This window comes from Balaenoptera physalus (assembly GCF_965194825.1).
Source record: "Balaenoptera physalus genome assembly, chromosome: 17".
Lineage (NCBI taxonomy): Eukaryota > Metazoa > Chordata > Mammalia > Artiodactyla > Balaenopteridae > Balaenoptera > Balaenoptera physalus.
The window spans coordinates 30,038,581-30,059,998 of NC_138895.1; the positions used below are offsets into that span (position 1 = coordinate 30,038,581).

General features: G+C 34.7%; 2 protein-coding genes across 10 annotated transcripts in view; one reads left to right on the forward strand and one right to left on the reverse strand.

Moving 5' to 3' along the window:
- WWP1 (WW domain containing E3 ubiquitin protein ligase 1) overlaps nt 1–2,510 on the forward strand; it is a 106,658-nt gene extending 104,148 nt beyond the window's left edge. For all 3 annotated transcript variants that reach the window (XM_082433972.1, XM_082433970.1, XM_082433971.1), the window contains one exon: nt 1,819–2,510. In XM_082433972.1, the coding sequence (XP_082290098.1) occupies nt 1,819–1,918 (100 nt within the window). In that variant the 3' untranslated portion in view covers nt 1,919–2,510. The remainder of the gene's footprint in view (nt 1–1,818) is intronic.
- A 5,941-nt stretch (nt 2,511–8,451) lies between these two features.
- The window catches only part of RMDN1 (regulator of microtubule dynamics 1), a 36,424-nt gene continuing 23,457 nt past the window's right edge, over nt 8,452–21,418 (reverse strand). Inside the window, exons 5-11 of one of the 7 annotated variants that reach the window (XM_082434038.1) lie at nt 18,273–18,362; nt 17,436–17,477; nt 14,429–14,484; nt 12,973–13,060; nt 11,495–11,525; nt 8,992–9,086; nt 8,452–8,576 (exon numbers count right to left, since the gene is read on the reverse strand). In XM_082434038.1, the coding sequence (XP_082290164.1) occupies nt 8,526–8,576; nt 8,992–9,086; nt 11,495–11,525; nt 12,973–13,060; nt 14,429–14,484; nt 17,436–17,477; nt 18,273–18,362 (453 nt within the window). In that variant the 3' untranslated portion in view covers nt 8,452–8,525. Of the gene's footprint in view, nt 8,577–8,991; nt 9,126–11,494; nt 11,526–12,635; nt 12,783–12,972; nt 13,061–14,428; nt 14,485–17,435; nt 17,478–18,272; nt 18,363–21,418 lie in introns of those variants that run through there. The other 6 variants (XM_082434037.1, XM_082434040.1, XM_082434039.1 and 3 more) reach the window with 6 other exon arrangements.

Consider the following 21,418-nt stretch of genomic DNA (forward strand, 5'->3'; position numbering starts at 1 on the left):
TTTAATTTTCACCAAATCCAAGAACTTACAGCATTTGCTAGGTCCTTACATGTGAAAAATAAAATTTTTACTTCGTCCTTTTGAAAAAAAAAAAAAAAAAGAGCTTATGGAGAGGTGGATTATTAAGTCTGTTTAACATGTTCAAGGAGAATTCTTGGAGGAAGTTGTAGCATTTGGACTGATTCTTAGTAATATTATCATAGGCAGAAAAGGGTATTCCAGAACATAGGAGAGCCATAAGAGCATGGTCATAGAACAGAAAAGTGTGTGGTATGCTTGTAGAACATTAAATAAGTTAATAGGGGCTATACCAAACAGCATAGGCTTCCTTCCCCACTTCCCCATCCATAGTCATTAGAAGCAGCAGAGGTTTTTTAAACCATTATGTCTTTTTAAGAAAGTACCCCTGGCAGTGATATAAGGCTAGATAGGTTGTGAAGAAGTTAAAAAAAAAAAAGGATGCAAGATCAGTAGGCAGGAAATACTGATGGTCTAGATAAAAGATGATGGGGAAGTATATATAGGAGAAATATAGCAGCAATAGAAATGATCAGGAGGGAAAAGATGGGGGAGATTTGGTAAATAGAATGACAATTTGACAGAGGCAGGTGACTGGTTAGTATAGGGCTCTATTGAAAAATTTTCTCCTGACCTCAGCTCAGTATCAGACTACCTTGAGGCATAGTTTAAAGGTGGGGGTGGGGAGGGGGGCACATGATGGGAAGATATATAGTCCTCTTAATTGTTACTGTTAAATTAACAACTTTTCAAACAGAATAACGTGGTCTGAGAAGAATACCATTTTAATTGGCTGCCTTGTTTCAAAAGGCTCTTTCTTGATTTACAGGTTTCATGACTCTTACAAGGGCAGATAACTGGTAGGAGTAGTAGAAGGGAACTGGATAATCTATAGAAACCTTCCACATGAGAAAATGAAAGTATAGAAAGGTTTTGACTTCTTAGAGCTATTTCACTAGACACTAATAGTGGGGACCAAAACCCGAAATCCAAAACTCCTGAATCTTAACCCACCCAGCTACTCAGTGCTGTATCTTAAAAAATTAAATGTTATTTCACACCTTTGTAAATTGTAAAACAATACATTGATGTTTTAAGCACTTTCAATATTTTCTATATTTCATCAGTTAATCCCAGCAGGGAATTCTTTGAGTCTAGCAAGACTGTAAGCATATTATTTTAGAAACGGTTATACATATGACGATGTTATTTGAAAAGACAAAAATATATATTTGGTTATTGACTGTCTCCACACTAGAATGTAAGTTCAATGAGGACAAGGACTTTACTTTTTCATCATTTTATCACCAGCTCCTGGAAAAATACCTGATATATTAAAGATTCGCAATAAATAACTGATGAATGAATTGGTGGGTGAGTGAGTGAAAGAAATGGACTCTTTAACCCAAGAGAAGTTAGGGGGACTCATGACACAATGTAACAATAATAGTATAGAAAAGAGAAAAATTAGTGCTTTTTTAAAAAAAAATTCCAGCGGTTTTATCCACATTGCTACAATTATTATTTGTAATTCTAGCTTTCTCTTGGAAACGTTAAAATATTTTTGTGACTAGGTCTTAAATTTGAATTGACTGCTGTAAGAAAATTTGTATATTTAATATTATATATGTTAAGTAATAATACAGTAGTAAATTGTGTGTTAGAATACTTCTGGCAAAATTTTTACATTCTTCCTCTATTTAGTTTTTCAAATGTGCTTTAAAAAAATATTGTATTAGAAGTCTTTTCAGAGTTTGTTTTATTGAAAACACATCTGATTTTGTTTTTGTTTTTGTTCAGTTTTAATCGCTTGGATCTACCACCATATAAGAGTTATGAACAACTAAAGGAAAAACTTCTTTTTGCAATAGAAGAGACAGAGGGATTTGGACAAGAATGAATGTGGCTTCTTGTCTTGGAGGAGCTCTTGCATTTAAATACCCCAGCCAAGAAAAGTTGCACAGATAGTGTATATAAGCTGTTCATTCTGTACAGTGAATTTTCTGAACCTCTCAAAGTATAAATGTTTTCCGTTCTTCCACAGAAATATGCAAAACAGTTCATCCTTTTCTACTTTATTTATTGTTCCCTTGAAGTGACTGACTAGGAAAAAAATCATCCTTAAATTTTGAAGTTGAAGCAAGCAAGAGACTTTATTAAAAATAAGTATATATCTATATAAGCATATATGATAGTGGCTCTAGTTTTATAGAGCTCAGAGTGTATTAAACGTGACAGCCGTTCATCCAAAAATAATCTGGATTTGCTTTACCTTGTTTCTGTTATCCAGGGGAAGAAGTACAAATTACTCGATGTTTTTTTCCCTTTGTAACACCTCTTGAGGGTGTTTTGTTGCATGGCTGTTCAGGAAGGTATTAAGGGCTTAGGCCAAAATCTTACTTTGAATATGTTAAAAAATGCTGCTGGCTTTTCTTAAGATGGGTGCTTGAACCTGTCAGTTTGTTTTAAATAAATACAGTAGTTGAAAATTTTCCCTCTTTGCTACATCTCTAATATAGTCAAAGTCATGAATGAAACCGTAACTTACATGAAAGTCATATACTAGATCTACTACCATTTAGTTTATTCTAAAAATTGGAGAGAATTCACTGAGTAGCATAGAGGTTTGTTTACATGTTACTTTGGGATGCTAAGTATTTGTGGAATTAAAAAGAATCAGGCACTTCTGTACTTTAGTTTTAAAATGTGTGATGTTCTTCAAATTCATAATAAATTGATGCAATTTGATACTTAGGAACATATAAAAAGGTAATGTGAACTTTTCTGCTTTTGTTTGTGTTCAAAGTTTTGGTTTTATAAAACCAGATGGATTGAAGACTTACATAAGCATTTGAAAACTCAAATGAGTCTACTGATTTTCTATTACTGTTTGCATATCTTCATTCCTCTTAAATTCATGAAAATTCCATGTATCGGAATAAGCTTATAAAAAATATTTTGGTCTTCCCCCCTTTTTTACACAGATTATTATTTTTGTCCCAATAACACTTTTTGTTTTTCATTATCAAGGACATTTACTGAACTACAAAAATGTATAACAAATTAAAATCTGATGTGAATATTAATGCTGCTTTAGCAAGCTGGGCTTCCTTATTAATATAAAAATTTAAATTTCTACTTGTATCATTATTTCAGTATGTACTGTAAATTTCATTAACTTAAAATTTTTTTTTACAACCATGGAACTGACGTCTTAGAATGCTAACTGTAACATATTTCACTACTAAGTATATACAGAAGATACTAGTATACAATTTAACTTCCCTAAACAGTAGTTTTTGTTTTGCCAAAATTTTATTTTTCTACGTATTAATTTAGATGGTCTTCTGCATTTTTATTCAAAATCCATAGTAAAGATGAAATAAAGTCAGTGATCCACTTGGTTGAATACTCTTTTCCCAAATCCTCACTATTAATGTTCTAGTTATTTTCATGCCTAAAGAATAAAAAACAAACAAAAAACAAGAAAACCAATGTACAGAACAGACTATGCAATAGAGGGTGACCAGTCTTCAAAAGGGCTGCTTAAATTATACCATGAAAGTACCACTGCTGATGAAGTTTGCGGACAGAAGTTACTGTCATTCAGTAGAAGTATGAGAGAACATCATGTAGCAGATTGGAATGAAGACAGGAAGCTTTCAGGGTGCCCATCCCCCCTTCTCACTTCAGGTAAGAAATTACTGTACAACAGATGAGGCTACTCAGAGCCTACAGAGAGACCAAACCAGCTTTCTGGAGAAGGCTGGTTTGGAGAACTCATCAGGTCCTTCTATCTTTCATATTAATTATAGAAATCCAGACCTATAGGCAGGATTTATTGTCTTGCTATACCTACTCAGTGGCAGTGAGAGAAACCTGAGACTTGTTTTTCCCCCCTCTTCCCATCCCTGTCCTGTGCTGGGCCAGGCATAGAGAAATTAGAAGTGCAGGGCTTGCTTCGCCTGAACACAGACACTTCATGAGGAAATCAGCAAACGAGGGAGGCTCAGAAACAGGTTCATACTGTCACTTCATTTCAGTGCCACTACCCACCACCGCCACGGTAAACAGCCCAGTCAGTGGGTCACAGGTAACAACACAGTTTCAGCAATCAGGTTAGTTGTCTTCCAGGAAAAGAAGCTACAAGTGGTGGTTTTGTTTTTAGTACTTCAGGGCAGTTAAAGCCAAAAGGGTTAACAAAACTCTTTGCCCTCCAGCCTTAGGTCAACCACCTAGCTTTTCCAGTTCTCAAAACTAGATAGAGTGGTGTGGGCCAACAATGTCAGGCAATGCTGCTTCTGTTTAAAATGGCCCCTGACTGGTGTGTTGCATCTGGACTGGGAAAACTCCAGGCACTTGATAGGAAACCCTAGCTTTGGACTTCCCAGAATGTGGACACTTGTAACTGTACTTCCCTTTGAGATTCCTGAGCTGTCACCTGGGGAGATGATACTCCTGGGAGCTGCATGGATATGCTGCTACACAGACTGCTGCTGTAAGGTCATCTTTTGAATGTAAGGAGGCCTGACAATGACCTGCTGGGTGAGCTATGGTTTCTGTGCTTCTGAGTAAATTGGGGCCAGATGAAGCCTACTATGGGCTTTTTGAGTCTGAATATTTGGTTGAACCTAAGAAGATCCTCTAGTGGGCATTACGGAAGTCAAACAGAAATCTCCGGTTGAAATAGGCAGATGAGAGAATAAAGGTTCTCTTATAACAGTCCCCACTTTTCTTAATCCATTGAACTTAAAAGCCAAACTTGAAGTCTACTGGGGATTTGGTCTGTCTCTCAAGGGAAAAGCCCAGACCACATCAGAGGAGCCTTTACCTTAATGAGGTTCCTTTGTACCTACTGTATATTCTTCAGTCACAAGACAGAAACATACAGGGCAGTGCAATGGGCCAGAACAGGACATTGGTTAAATAAAAACTTCATGGCCCTTGCCAAAGTAATCAACCCCTCCTATTTTTTCTTCCCAATAATGCCCAGGCACAGTCCAAACATGTTGTATAGTGAACACCACATAAATGCAACAAAAAAATAAAAGGAGAAGGGGAAACCGCCCCCCCCCCAAATCAACAGAGTAAAAGTCCAAAAGTGGCCTCTCCTGTGCTCACTTTGGCAGCACGTATACTGAAATTGGAACAAAAGCGGCATCTCCTAAATTCCAAATTTTCTCTCCCCAGTCTTGACCAAGGTGAACACAATCAGATGATAATAGCATTTTTAAATATTTATTGATACGGTAAATACATGTTCTTTAATCCTCACAATTCCATTAGGTTATTGTTTTTTTTTTTGTTTTGTTTTCTCCATGTAATTATGCTTATTTTAAAAAGTGAGTCCGAGAGAATTCATTTTTACAAAGTCCACAGTCTATGATTAAACACTTAGGAAAATTTCTGGTAACAGGGAGTTAATTGAGAGCTTTCAGATTATAGTAGGATAACAGCCACATTCCAAATCAGATTTCTTCTCTCATTCTTAAAAGAAGGAAGGAAACAGATGCATAAGAGGCAGTTATAATCACCCACAGCCCATGTCTGTAATATGTTTAGAAGACAGAATACTACAAACTTCTGTTTACATATATGTGGAGAAACAGGCATCTCAAACTAGCAGTCAGCTCTGGAACACACAAGAACCAGGTCAAGTAGGGACTGCACAGTAAGGAGAATATAATGGGGTCTCAGGGTTCATTCCCGGAAGTAGTAGATCCCACCCTGAGTGGAGAAATGCGAAGAACCAGTGTGAGAACTGGTAAGTCAGACTCCTGGGAAGTCAAAAGAAAGAGGCTGAGGAAGCACACATAATCAGAATCTTGGGAAGGTACCACATCTTGGAGAAGGCAGCTATTCCTTTGTAAAGAGAGAAAAAAGATAGCAGCTCTATAAAAGACCCAGCAACCACACTTCTGGACGTTTATCCCACAGAGATGAAAATTTGTTGATATAGTTATATCAGCCTTAAGTTCATAGCAGCCAAAGACTGGAAACAGGTTAAATGGCCTAAGGTGGATAGTTAAATAAACTGGTACACCCATACAATGAAATATAATCAACAATAAAAAGGAACTATTGACTGAATTTAGATACTTCTCAAAAAGGAGTTATGCTGAATGAAAAAAGCCAATCCCAAAAGGTCACATTCTGTACGATCCATTTATATAATGTTCTTGAAATAACAAAATTAGAGAGAACAGGTTAGCGGCTGTCAGAATTAGGGATGATGGCAGGGAATGGGTTTGACTATAAAGGGATAGCACTAAGAATTTTTGTGATGGAACAGTTCCGTATCTTGATTGTGGCAGTTACAAAAATTTACACGTGACAAAACTGCACAGAACACACACACAAGTGAGATCACTTAAAAGTGGTAAAATCTGAATAAGGTCTGTGGACTGTACAGTTTCCTGGTTTTGATATTGTACTATAGTTATGTTACCATTGAGGCAAACTGAGGGAAGGATACACAGGACCTCTCTGTGTACTATTTTTTGACAACTTCTTATGAATCTATAATTATTTCAAAGGAAAAAAAAAATTTTAAAGCCCTGTATAATATCCAAGACAGAGCCTCCCCTCCCCTCCATAAAAGGCTTTACTACTGAAAGATACCTTATTTTACAAAAACTGTGTAGCACACGATATTTATTACTGAACTAATCCAAACCCCTTACCTCCCATTTGATAACCTGGCGTTGCTGGTAACTCAGCACACACACAAAAGTCACACCTCCAAAAAATAATTTTCAAAGTCACTCTAAAGTGAAAACTGAAAATGAGGAAATTTCAGATGAAAATGCTCAACACAGAGAAAACAGTAAAATTCTTAAGCACAATATACTAGTATGAATTAAAAATTAACTGCAGACATGAAAAAAATCCAAATTAGAAATTCAAAAATTCAAAACTGGACAAACAACATGAGGATGTGAAACGCCTGTTAACTGAAATCAATCAGGAAAAAAAAATTGAAGAAAAAGACAAAAACAAACATCTCCGAAGTGAAGACAAATAGTATCTAAGGAAGAAAACATAAAACAGTAAGGGACATGGAAGATAGAAATGAAAAAAGACAAGAAAATGAAACTGAGAGGTAAAAGAAAAATCAGAGAAAGTGATAAATATAAAAGGCAAAGAAGATCTAATATACATATAATTAACTTGAGTCCCTGAAAATAAGAAGGAACAGTGTTTCTTTAAGTGTGGTCAGCAAGGCCATTCTGGAATGAGGGACAATCTATAAGACAATTGGACTGGCCCCTTCAAAAAGTCAATGATATGAGAAAAAAAAGATGAGGTTGCTGTTCTAGCTTTAAAAAAACTAAGGCAGAAAATTAAATGCAATCTATGATCTTTGAATCCTGGTTTTTAAAAGTGTAAGACATTTTGGGACATTTGAGGATATTTGAATATGGTTGGATATTAGATGATGATAAAGAATTACTGTTAACATTCTAGTTGTGATATGGACTTGTATTTGTTTAGAAGGATGTCCTTATTCTGAGATGATGAATGCTGAAGTATTTAGGGATGAAATATGTTGTCTGCTATTAATTTTAAAAGTTTAGAAATATATATAAATACGAATATATACACACATAAGTAAAATATAGCAAAAGATTAGCAGTTGTTGAACCAGAGATGGGTTTATAAGAGTCCAATACTTGCAGTTTTCCCTTCTGTTTGAAAATATACATGATAAACTGAAACAGCACATACCCACAACATTACCTGCGTTTTCCCTTTGAGAAAAATCCACCTACACATACACTCAGATTTCTATAAGTGGCATTCAAGATACTACTTTTTACAAAACTTAAGATTTTTGTAGTGGTGGCACCCCCAGTATCACTGTCCTGCCTATTTAAAACATCTTAATTTCCATTTCCCCCTTGAGTTCTGTGTTCCTTTCACCCCATTAGGGAATAGAATTTGAGCTCGCCTAGTGACAAAATCAAACCACTTGTAAGACTACCTCACATTTTAAAAAAGAAACCACTCCATTTTCAGTCCTTTCATGACTTGAGTTCTTTCCTTATGCAGGTTGGCTCCAAGATACATCATTTAAATACTTTATACCAAGAACTCTCATCATCCTAACCTCCTAACTTTCACTGTACCTTCTCTGCAAGATCTCAGCTTTGAATCAATCCAACTAGAAAATGCACTCCCCCTATGCCACCTCTTCCACAGAGCTTTCTTTTCTTGATCTCCCATCCTGATGTGATCCAATTCATACCCTTTGTATTGCTGGTGTCTCAGGTGCACAATAATCTCAGCCTCTAAGCCATGGATATCTGTCTACCACTCTTGTAGCAATTATTTCTTTTGCCTTGTTATTTGTGAAGAAATCTAGAATTTTGTATATTTAATTTGTTAAATGGTCACAACATTAAAAGAACTGAGAAAACAGCCATAGAACAGTATAGTTAATGTATTTATTATCTTTATAATTTGATGAAAAGGCACTGCTTCTTAGATATTTCACTGAAAAATTCTCAGTTCTTGTCACTGAAACCTGTAAGCAACTGAGCAGCTTCTGTCTGTATCTAAAATGGAAGAATACATATTATAAATAAACAGTACAGCACAGAGATCAACTTGTGAAACAAGTTTATAGTTTCTAAGAATTTCCAAAAAATCCAGGATAGCACATTGTAAGAATAAAATTTCTTAGAGAACTTAACGCGTCCACATTAGTACATGTCCCTTGCCTTTTATGTTTTAGAAATCTTTTTCGATCTGCTATATATATGTCAAACAGGAATAATTCTATATTGCAGCAAGTAATTCATACATGTTTGTTGATAGTAACTAAATATTTGCTATACACATTTGAAATAAACACTGTTATTTAACAATACGCATTTGGACAATTATGTTTTTAAAGAAGTTCTTGATTCACCTTTACTTAATGTGCCTCAGTGGAAACCTATCTGCCTTACTTTATTGGAGATGTTTTACCTGTTTATCCTCCTCTGTGTGCGCTGGATAGTCCTTGGCTTTTGTTAGCCAGAAAGCAGCAAGCTTTTTGTTGTGTAGCTTCAAATATGTCTTTCCTAGAAGGAGCAAGTTTTTGCTATAGAAGTTTGGATCCACTGTACATAAGAAAAACAATTTAAATTTATCTCATATGAAATAGTATTGCTCTTATTTTTAAAGGCTTAATTTTTTTCATCTAAATTCCAATAATATACTTGTGTGGTCAATAAATGATTAGGCTAATTAGAATACTCTTTTGTTCAACTATTCATATCAAAAAATTTTATAATTACCATTTACTGAGTGCTTACTATGTGCCAGGCACTATATTACACACATTTCTCATTTTCACAGCAATTTTATAAAATTGGTACTCTATTTAATAGATGGAAAACTGAGGGTCCTGATAGAATATAAGCTCCAGAAGGACAAGGGTTTTCTTTTTATCATCTCTTTTGCTCCCTGCATCCTAAGTGCCTAGAACAGTGCCTAGAACTGTACTCAATATACATTTGTTGAATGAGTAAATGAAATCATGATGATATGTGTGTGTGTGTATACACACACACATTTGGTCAACCTTTACTGAATGTGGGCTGTGTTTAAGCATAGATAAAACAAAGTCTCTGCTCTTTTGGAATTTATAATGAAAAGGAGAGACAAGCATGAGCACAACTAAATGTAATATAGGAATAAAAGGAATGCTTTGATAGGTGTACAAATTTTAAAGTGCTATGAGAAACCAAAGAAAAAGCAACTAACTAAGAGGTTACACCTGGGCTAACTTGGAGGCTGAATAGAATTTTAGCAGGATTCTTGGCTGAAGCAAAAATGTGAACAAAAAGCCTATGAATGAAAGCATGGGACTGTCTCACTAACTTCATTAATTATTTCTACAGTTTCCTCCTATCAACCTGGGACCCTTCTATATTCAAAGCATAATTCTTCCTGGATATAATTTATGATTAACTCCATTTGCCCCTTAACCCAAAACTGTTTTATTTCTTTAATTTGAACATATTTGTGAGATGCCATGTTGATGTGCTTAAAGTTTCCTTGGAGTTAAGTAAATTCATTCCTTCATTCATTCATCTACTTACTCATTCAGCCAATTTGCCAAGCATTATGTGCTAAGCAATGAGGATTCAACTGTGAGCAAGAAGACAGAGTCCCCATCTTCCCTGAATTTAGTTTTAGACATGTAAACAAATATTCATACTATGGAGTGATAAGGGCCATGATGGAGGAAGTAAAAGGTACTAAAAGCATAGGAGGAGCTTCTAAACCAGACATGGGCCATAAGGAGAGGGCCCCCCCCCAGAGGAAGTGACCTTGAAGGTAAAACCTGGAGGATGACTGGAATTACCAAGGATTATTTTAGTTCCACAAGAGTATGATCATGTTTTTTTCAACAACCCGAATCCTTAAGCCTCTAAGGCCCTATTTTAACTTTGCAATTACACTTCTAAGTCTCTGAGGAAACTGCATTCCCAGATCATATCCATGATATGTAAAACTACCATATTGAGAGGATATCAATGGAAGGTAGTTAACAGTAAATCAGAATTAACGTATTACAGACAGTTAAAATTCAGACAAAATTCTTTAGAAGAAATGTTTTAAAAAATGCTTTGCTATCATGAAAACATCTGAACAAGTCCATATGAGTAGGCTCTAAAATTTAATAAATTGTCTTTAATTTTCTTCTGATTAAGTTTTATAGAAATATATTTGCAATGTTTTTTTTTTGGGGGGGGTGTGTACTTGGTAACAAAGGCTTATGTCCCTTACTTCTTTAGTTTCTCCTATTAATATTAGGAAGGATAATCTTAGGATAGGCTGATGTTCTCTAGGCTGGCTATTTCTTCAAAGTAAGAGTGCAGGAAACTCTTTGTCACAAAAGACAATATCTACAATAGAACAAAAACTGGCCTGTTTTAAAACCAGAGAGTTCTCATTTCAGTGCCATGTGAAATTTGCTGAGAGAGTCCATCTTAAAAAAGTATTTTCCTGTAACTAAGGTGACGGGTGTTAACTAAACTTGCTGTTGTGATCGTTTCGCAATGTATACAAATATCAAATCACTATGTTGCACACACGAAGCTAATACAATGTTATATGTCAATTATACTTCAATTAAAAAAAAATAAAAACTTTAAATGAAAATAAATAAATTCCTCCGATTAGCTGTGTGATCTTAAATAAACAGTTAATCTGTCAAAGCCTCCTCTCAAAAAGGAAGGTTGAATTACATCAAATGAAGGACCATTCCAGAATTACAGCTCTAAATTCAGTAGCAGTCTATTTCTTACTCAGGTGATCTCTACTAAATAAGGACTTTAAAAATTATTTGATAACGTCTAGCTCAAAAAGAAGTTTATGAAGTGTATCAGAATAACTTATTTTTGTTTTAAAAATTCCTATTATATGTGAAGCATTCATACAATTTTAAGTATATTAGTATGTGAAATAAAAAATTTGTTACCTTGCTCTGCCCTGTGAAAGTAGCCTAAGGCCTGTTAAAAAGACAAAACACCCAAACATAATGAAAAGTATTAAAACAGAGTCAATTTTAAAAAAGCATTTTCTCAAAAGATCTATTCCTATATTAAATATAAGACAGGAAGTAAATTAAAACATCTTAAAATAATGGTCCCAAATGTAAAATAGATAGCTAGTGGGAAGCAGCCACATAACACAGGGAGATCAGCTCGGTGCTTTGTGACCACCTAGAGGGGTGGGATAGGGAGGATGGGAGGGAGACACAAGAGGGAGGAGATATGGGGATATATGTATATGTATAGATGATTCACTTTGTTATAAAGCAGAAACTAACATACCATTGTAAAGCAATTATACTCCAATAAAGATGCTAAAAAAAAATAATAACGGTCAATTCATCAACAGTGAGAGGTTAATATAGCAAAATTGACCATAACACTATTAAATCATCAGAATACAGATTACAATTATGTGGACCATTTCTAGTAATAACTTGACTGCTACTTAGAACTCGTACCAAACTGGCATCACATGCAGAGAGGAAAGAACATGATCATGTGCAACTCAGATACTTTGACCTTTCTCTTCTTAAATCATAACAGGGACTACCAATAAAAACTAGATAAAATCAAAAGCTGAGTTTATTCAGTGATATATAAGTCATGCCAATGAATTTTTTTAAGCCCTTTATTACTGAAATTCCTGTATAAAATTTTAAGGTCAGTCTGAAACTCCCTGCTGATCGTGTCTTTTTTTCTTAGAATGCACATTCTTTTTAATAACAAATATTTCCCAACTCTGTTCTAACTATACAACTAAATATTCTTTGCATCAAATTCTGCACTATAGCTTCACAGAAAACATTATGATACAAGTATTGGAACAACTTTTTCAACTGTCTGCTTCCTTACTCTGAAAATTTTGTGATGAGTAAACCCAAAATATTTGCCCAGAAATCCCTTTCAAATTTTATTTTTAACAGGAGAAGCAAAAGGCCTTGGAAATATGAAAGACCATGAGCCTTTCAAACCTGCTGTGAAAAAAATGTTATAATTACTCTTCATTTATCAATACAAACACATGCTTTAATGTCCAGGTAAATGACTCTTACCTTACAGAATGTGTACCTAAAACATGCTAAGAAGCAAATGCTATATTTCTTGTTCTGTTTTATCATTTTTATATGGTATAGATTTCAAGCAGAAAATGAAGGTAGATTTTAGCCATGGGTTATTTTAGCTGACAATATACCAGAATTATCAGCCACTCACCTAAAGGGGAAAAAAAAACACTCACCAGTCACAGATAATAATTATTAAGCCTTTCTGATAAGATAGTTGCACTGCATCATTAGAAACGTGCTCAAGTCCCTCACTGATCAGAACTCCAGATGTGTGGACACTGTAGAGTGGCACAGCAGTTAAGAAATCAGTACTAACTTAACAAAGGACATCACACTACCTCCTCATAGGTGGAACTAGGAGGAGTTGCAAACAGCATTTTAGCAATTCTTCTTTGATACCAAGGCATTTCAGCAAATGTGTAACACCTATAGGGAAATAAAATGACACGTACATTCAAATTAGTTCTTAAAGAGAACTAAGCAACTTAACAGATATAAAAGGAATCTTCTCCTATTATATGTTTAAACAGTCTGTACTTTACATAATATCCAGTAGGTTAATATTTATACTGAATTATCTAGGGACTGATTTATGTTGATCCATCAATTACAGTGTATACTGTGACAGTAAAAATAGTAAGTAATATTTATAACAGTAATGATAATACAGTAGATCATTCACCTTTTGAGTGCTCACTTTGTGCCAAGTGCTGAGCTAAGTGATTCTCTCATCTACTCCTTACAATAACTAAATGAAATAGAATCGTTACCCCTATTTTTTTACATAAAAATTAACTCAGAGAAGTTAAAAAAAAAAGAAAAATAATAAAACTAAACATGATATACCTAAATAACAATGGCAGCCAACAATTTAAAGTCTACATATTTGAAAGGGTGTGGCAAATACTTAATTAACATCCAAAGCTCTTGACAATTTTCTGAAATAAGTAGGAAAAAAAGTGTTGGATCTTTGATTAGGGTCTGAACTCCTTGAGGATGAAACTATTTCATTCATGTTTGCTTGCCAGCATCTTAATTACTGACTGTTCCTCAATTGTCATTAATTCTCAGTAAGTGTTTTCTTAGTTAAATGTGTCCTTTATCCTGAAGGATATTTACTTCTCTTTTAAAAGAGTTTGATATGGGACTTTACACTGTTACCCCTCATAGAAGACAATAAATACTCAGCTCTGTAGACTACACCCAAAGAAAACAGTGGCAAACCTGTCTCAAGAAAGACTCTCAAACCAGTAAGCATTTAACACATTGGTGTACGCTCATACCAGCAAAATAATGATGTGCTCTGAACAAAGGTTACATAAAAATGGAAAGATACTGAAAGTCAGATTATATTATACCTCAGATGAATCAGACTGTATTTGACACACCTTGAAGATACCAAGACCCTCTTAGGGCATCCTACTGTATTACTATAGTTAGATCAATCCAATTCCATTTAGTCTGGTAAATAAGAATAGTCTTTCCCAAAAAAAGGAATTTAAAGGTCTAACGAAAAGTTTCAATGCCTTTTTAGTCTTAGTACGTTTCTAAATGATCTGAATAACAATGTTTAACAAGATCACAATCAAATTTAGTATTTTCTAAATACGAAACACTAAATAACCAGTACAACTGCTAGTTAATATAATGGATTAAACACTCTTGACTGCCAAATAATATTTTTAAATATTTTACATTTTGCTTTTTTATATACTACCAAACAAGATATGTATACATACTACAAAAGATCATACTAAATACCATTGAAATATTTATTTAAAGAAATTTTCTTACCAAATACCCATAAGGTGAATTGCGGTAGCATCTTTAGGGTTGAGTTCAATTGCTTTCTAACAAGAAATGAGAAAATGAATCATATTTGTTTCCTAAACACCAATAAGTACTTTACTATGTTTGCTGAAGAAACCATGATTAAAAACAATTGCAACCCTGCATTTCAATTTTTCTGATAATCAACACCAACTTTCTTCCTAATTCTTTTTTTTTTTTTAACACCTTTATTGGAGTATAATTGCTTTACAGTGTTTTGTTAGTTTCTGTTGTATAACAAAGTGAATCAGCTATATGTATACATATATCCCCCTATCCCCTCCCTCTTGCACCCCTCCTAATTCTTTAATTAAATTTATTTCAGTACACTATCAAGGCCTTATACTAAGGTTACTATTTTATAAGATTCAGAGGGACTTCCCTGGTGGTCCAGTGGTTAAGAATCTGCCTGCCAATGCAGGGGACACGGGTTCGATCCCTGGTCCAGGAAGATCCCACATGCCGCCGGAGCTACTGAGCCCACGCACCACAACTACTGAGCCCACGTGCCTAGAGCCCATGCTCTGCAACAAGAGAAGCCACCGCAATGAGAAGCCCGTGCACTGCAACGAAGAATAGCCCCCGCTCGCTGCAACTAGAGACAGCCCGCGCGCAGCAATGAAAACCCAACATGGCCAAAAATAATAAAATAAATAAAATTTTTAAAAAATTAAAAAAAGATTCAGAAAATGATAGGATTTATCAAGATGAAGAAAATACAAAATCTGTAAACAAATCTAATTTTGAAAACTAATAATCTATAGCTCTCAATATTTCTTCTAGATTAAAGGAAAAATAAGAAAGTTCCTTTTTGGCAAATCCTATATGACTATTGAGTAAAAGTATTCTTTGTTAAAAGAACAAAATACAAAATAATTTTAGAAAGTCTCTTCCTACGTGCAAATTTTGTTTAACTTCCCCACCTACACTTAAAAAGGAAAAATAAATACTACTTGTTCACAGAATTTATTAATTATGTATTATATAAAATATATTGATAAAGTCTCCCTAATTTCTATTTACTATGTGAAAGTCCTATGTGAACTAATGTAAAACATAAACTACAGAATAACTTTAAAGAAATGACTCCTCCTTTTATCCATTATTTTGTTGAAAACCACTCAGGAAATCTCATAGATTAATGTTAATCCTACTAATGATAAAAAAAGTTTAAAAAAAATTAGGACTCCCTAGCTCATGCTCTTCTATAGACACATATTTTCACTTTCAGTTGATAATGTGTGGGATACACATTTTCAAATACCTGTACTGGTTACCAGAGTGGTTCTGAAGCCAGACCACCAAGGTTTAAATCACAGCTCAATGACTTCTTACTTTTTGACCTTGGCAAGTTCTATATTCTTTCCATGCCTGAGTTTGCTTGTGTATAGGATCAAGAAAGTAGTACACCTACCTTATAGGGTTGTGGTGAAAATTAAATGAACAAGTAACAGGAGGTGCTTAACACAGTAATATTTTCTGTCATCAGGATCATCATTATTTTTACCTTTCATAAGTTTCAGACTCTTTATTACCACCACTGATCATAATGTTAGTAACGGGAGAGATAATAGCTAAAATAAGGCTAATCAAGTATGACTTGACAGAAATCCTGTTATCAATAATATGGGTAAGAATCAGCACTGACCTAATTTTTACTTTTCTATAAATAGAGTGATATGATTTACATAGCAAAATATATTTTAAAGTATATACAACTTATATTGAAAGCAACCTTTCCCAATCAGAGTTCCACTAGAAAATTAAGCCCTACAAAAAATTATATGAGTAACTACATTTTCCATTCTACCAAGAATGGTACAGAGCTAGTCCATTTTGATGCAAGGAAGAGAAGTTAATTCATCATATACAATGGATGCCTTGGGGCATTACAGTTTAATTTTCTTTTGGGATGGATTGAGAGGGGCTATTCTCCAAACCTTTTCTTTTGTAATTCTTTCTGCCATTAGTTTAAACGTCTTCAAAAACAATGCAAAGATAATAATTCCTTATGACTTTAGATGTAATAATGGAATCTGAATAGAAGTAGTATAAATGATCTTTTAGCATGTAAATACTTAACACTGTCATTTTTAAATAACACATACACATTTGAAAACTTACAAAAAACATTGGTTATTTTTAAATAATCTATAGCCTTCACTGTTTCTTTAAAGTATACATTAATATATTTTCTGCAGTATTTCATTATTCACATTGGAAGTTATCTGTCAGGTATTTCTACATCCCAAGGTATAGAGTAATTTAAATGATTTATCTAATGACACTAAGTAAATTACTATATTTCACTGAATCTAAGATACCATAAACGTTATGACACATCATTATTTTATATACCACTAAGAAAAAAGCACTGCCAATTATAAGATACCACTGATTATATATAATGCAATCTGATTTCAAAGGTCTTAAAACGTGAAAAATGTATATTATTAAATTGAAATATATATGTTATCAATATATACGTATATATGTGTGTGTGTGTGTGTGTGTGTGTATATATATATATATATATATATATATATACACACACACTACTGATGCCCAAATAAGAAGCTAGGTCTCCTGACTCCTAGTCCAATGTTCTTTTCCACTAGTCATTACATTAACTAGGAATTGAGACTATAACGATAAATATGTTTGTTTTCATCACTTTCTCTTCCTGTGTGTTTTTGAGATGGTCTATAATATCAAAAGACAGGGACTTCCCTGGTGGTGCAATGGTTAAAAATCCACCTGCCAATGCAGGGGACACGGGTTCGAGCCCTGGTCCAGTAAGATCCCACATGCCGTGGAGCAACTAAGCCCGTGCGCCACAACTACTGAGCCTGCGCTCTAGAGCCCGCTAGCCACAACTACTGAGCCCACGTGCCACAACTACTGAAGCCTGCGTACCTACAGCCCATGCTCCGCAACAAAGAGAAGCCACCACAATAAGAAGCCCATGCACCGCAACAAAGAGTAGCCCCCACTCGCTGCAACTAGAGAAAGCCTGCGCGTGGCAACAAAGACCCAACCCAGCCAAAAATGAAAGAGAGAGAGAGAGAAAGAAAGAAAGACAGACAAATACACTGGGTTTTTAGCTGCAGTTTTTTTGTTGTTTGTTTTTGTACAACGGAATAGTGTGTATGCACATCATGAAATATACAAACTCCTGGAGAATTTCTGGCACCTAAAGAAGAGCTTACTATAAATAAGTAAATTAACTTTGGGGGAAATATTAAAACACACACAGAGATCATAATCGTATACAGTACTATTACCTTTGGGAGTGGTATGTCAATTGTATTAGATTGTTAGATGAGACTACACCTCCTGGCACTCAGGACTTTGTATAAGCCTCTCCCACGTTCTCCAGTCTTGGCCACGTTACTTGTTTAGGTCGACAGGTTACCAAATGTGATGCAAACATGCTTGATAAAAGTCTGCACGATGGAAATTTTCCCTTGGAATGCTCACTCTTGGAAGCCAGCTACCATGCTATAAAGAAGCTTGGGCTACACTACTAAATGATGAGAAGAAAAGTAGAGAGAAACTGTTGTAGATGAGAGGGCATCTTCTACATTCCCGTCCCAGCTGAGGGTCCAGGTGAATGTAGCCCTCTAAATGACCTAAGCCACAACAAGCAGAACAGAAGCACCACTGTGCACAGTTAATCCACAGAACTGTGAGAAATAAATAGTCATTGTTTTAGGCCACTAAGTTTTAGGTGGTTTGCTATACAGCAAGAGATAAGTGAAACAAAAATCTAGTCAGAAAACTAATGACTTTTAAAGTTCATCAGTACCTCAAAATGCTCCTTGATCACGTAGGCATTTGCAATTTTAGCCCTGATTCCTTCATAATCTCCAACATCGCTAATACAGATTGCATACCACTAAAAATAGAAGAAAAAAAGGTGTAAGAATAATAATACTCAACAGTATTCCATTCAATACAAGGTAAAACTGAATAACTATTGATATTTATTCCTCAGTAGTCATTTAATAAAAAGCCGAGCACAAAAACTGTATTAAATATACTGGAATATACAAGAAAAAGTAGACATGGCCCTCAAGGAACTTGGACATGTTTTTAGAGAACTATAATACAAGGCAGAGGGTAGTGAATCTCTAAGAAAGTTACCAACACAATGGGGAGATAACGATTCATATTTATGGTATGAATATAAATTTAGAGAAACATGTGATTTAATAATTATCATTTTATTTTCTTATCCTATTTTCTTGGAGCTGCTTCTTCTCCCACACCTTCATTGTTATAGTAATAACAGCCACATTTGTCAATTGTGACCTTGTCCCCACACCCATAGCTGGACACAGACCCAAACTGAGATAATCTGAGTTTCTTCCCTAAGAACCAAAACCAAAATATCCAAGCTTCATAAACCCAGATGCTGTGGAAAGTCACAAAACTGAGGATGAGAAAAAAACTAAAGTAAAAAAAGATTTGCAGATAACAGCAAAGAGGAAAGACAATGAAGCCTCAGAGCAATTGAGCCAGTTTTTCCTGAAGCCTAAATGCATCTTGCCTTTGGGTTCTGTGAGATACAACAGTTTCTTATAAACACGCACCATTTCTTTTTGTTTGTGCTTATATCTGTGAAATTTTAATAATTATAACCATAAAAATGTTAATACTTAAACTTCTGTTTAAATCTATTCTCCACCAAAATCTTTTGTATCTTGATATTTTTATTGAAAATAAAAGAGTATAATTTAAAACACACACTGACTATGCTCATTTAATCTCCATTGACAGTCACCCAGCTGCCCAAATTCAGATGACTAGAGGTGTCATACAGTGTTTCAAATTTGGTGCTCTGATCTTTTCCCACGTATCAGGGCTCTAGATAAAATCACCTTCTCTTATGCATTTAACTATCATCTATATCAAAGCAAACACAAACTTATGGATGAATCCTAAACATTCTGCTTAGATTGGCGTTTAGTTACTACATAGGACTGTTAATTAATGATCATACTAGCAAGAGCTGATGGTAGGAGCTGTGATCATGGGTGATTTTTATTTCCATATTGGTACTTTTATTCAATTTCCAAAATGTCTATTTTCTGTAATGAGTTTACATTATTTTTAAAGAAAACTTTTCTTTTATAACAGATAATCTAGCCAAGAAGGGGTAATAGACACTATACCTACCTTCTTGCCTGAAAGACTAAAATAAGCAGACAAAATATAAGAAATAAAGACTCTCAAGGTATTATACACATCAGGCAACAGTGACATCTCACAGACGAGAAACAAATGAGCCCCATGGCTGCCCTGAAGAAATTTCTAGGTTGAAGCCCAGGGAGGCAAAATAGGCCAAGCAGTGTCTCTGCTTTGAAGAGATGGAACTGGGAGTCTGGGGAAGCCCAGGTGTCTGGAGTTCACAGAGCAGAATACTGTAGAAGAAATAGCTGACCGGAGCTAGAACTCCAGATGAAGAACTGCAGAGGGTCACCCTTTTCAGCTGAGTAAAGATCATCGCTTGCATATGAAAAGACTATCCAAGGCTGAGAAAAGAACCACCCAAAAGGTTTAAAAATCCAGAGCTCACAAAGATCTAGGAATATCAGTTGTAAGGAAAACAACAACAACAACAAAAAAACCCTCCAAATTAAATGCTACTCTAGTTCTGCCTAAAAGCCTTCTTTCCTGCTACTTTGAAGATCCTCTTTGACAGTTACTTGACACTGAAAAATTACAAAACACTGATGGAAAAAAAAAGACCTAAACAAAGGGAAGAATGCATAAGTTCATGGATTGGAAGATATCGTTAAGATGGTAACAGTCCCCAAATTGATCTACAAATTCAATGAAATCCCTTTGAAAAATCCAACTGGCATCTTTGCAGAACTTTACAAGCTGAGCCTAAAGTTCATACAGAAATTTAAGGGACTGAGAATAGTCAAAACAAAAGAAGTCAAAACAAAAGAAGAACAAAGTTGGAGGACTCACACTTCCTTATTACAAAACTTACTACCAAGCAATAGTAATCAAGACATTGTGGTACTAGCAAAAGGATACACACTGACCAATGGAATAGAACTGAGAGCTCAAAAATAAACCCATACATTTATGTTGAACTGATTTTCATCAAGGATGCCAAGACCATTCAGTGGAGAAAGAATAATCTTTTCAACAAATGGTGGTAGGACAACTGGATATATATATGCCAAAGAAAGAATTTGGACTCCTACCTCTCACCATGCATAAAAGTTAAGTCCAAATGTACCAAAGACCTAAATGTAAGAGCTAAAAAATATAAAACTCTTAGAAAGAAACATAGGTGAAAACCTCTGTAACACTGGATTGGGCAAGTTTTTTAGATATGACATCAAAAGCACAAGCAATCAAAGAACAATAAATATATTGGACCTTATCAAAATTAAAAACTTTTGCAAAGAACACTATTAAGAAAGTGAAAAGACAAGCCACAGGATGGGAGAAAATATTTGCAAGTCATATATCTAACAAGGGACTAGTATACAGAAAATATTCTCTTATAATTCAACAATAAAAAGACAAGTTTAAAAATGGGCAAAGAATTTAAATAGACATTTTCTCCAAGGAATATATACAAATGTCTGATAAGTATATGAAAAGATGTTTAATATCACTAGTCCTTAGGAAAATGCAAATCAAAACCATGATGAGATACCACTTAACACCTGCTAAGATGGCTATAATTTTTTTAAATGGACAATAACAAGTGTTGGCAAGGATGTGGAAAAACTGGAACCCTCATACACTGCTAGTGGCAATGTAAAATGGTACAGCTACTTTGGAAAATAATTTGACAGTTCCTCAAAAAGAATTACATAGAATGACCATATGAACCAGTAATTCCACTACTAGGTATATACTCAAAAGAATTTAAAACATATTTAAACAAATACTTGTGCACGAATGTTGATAGCTACACTATAA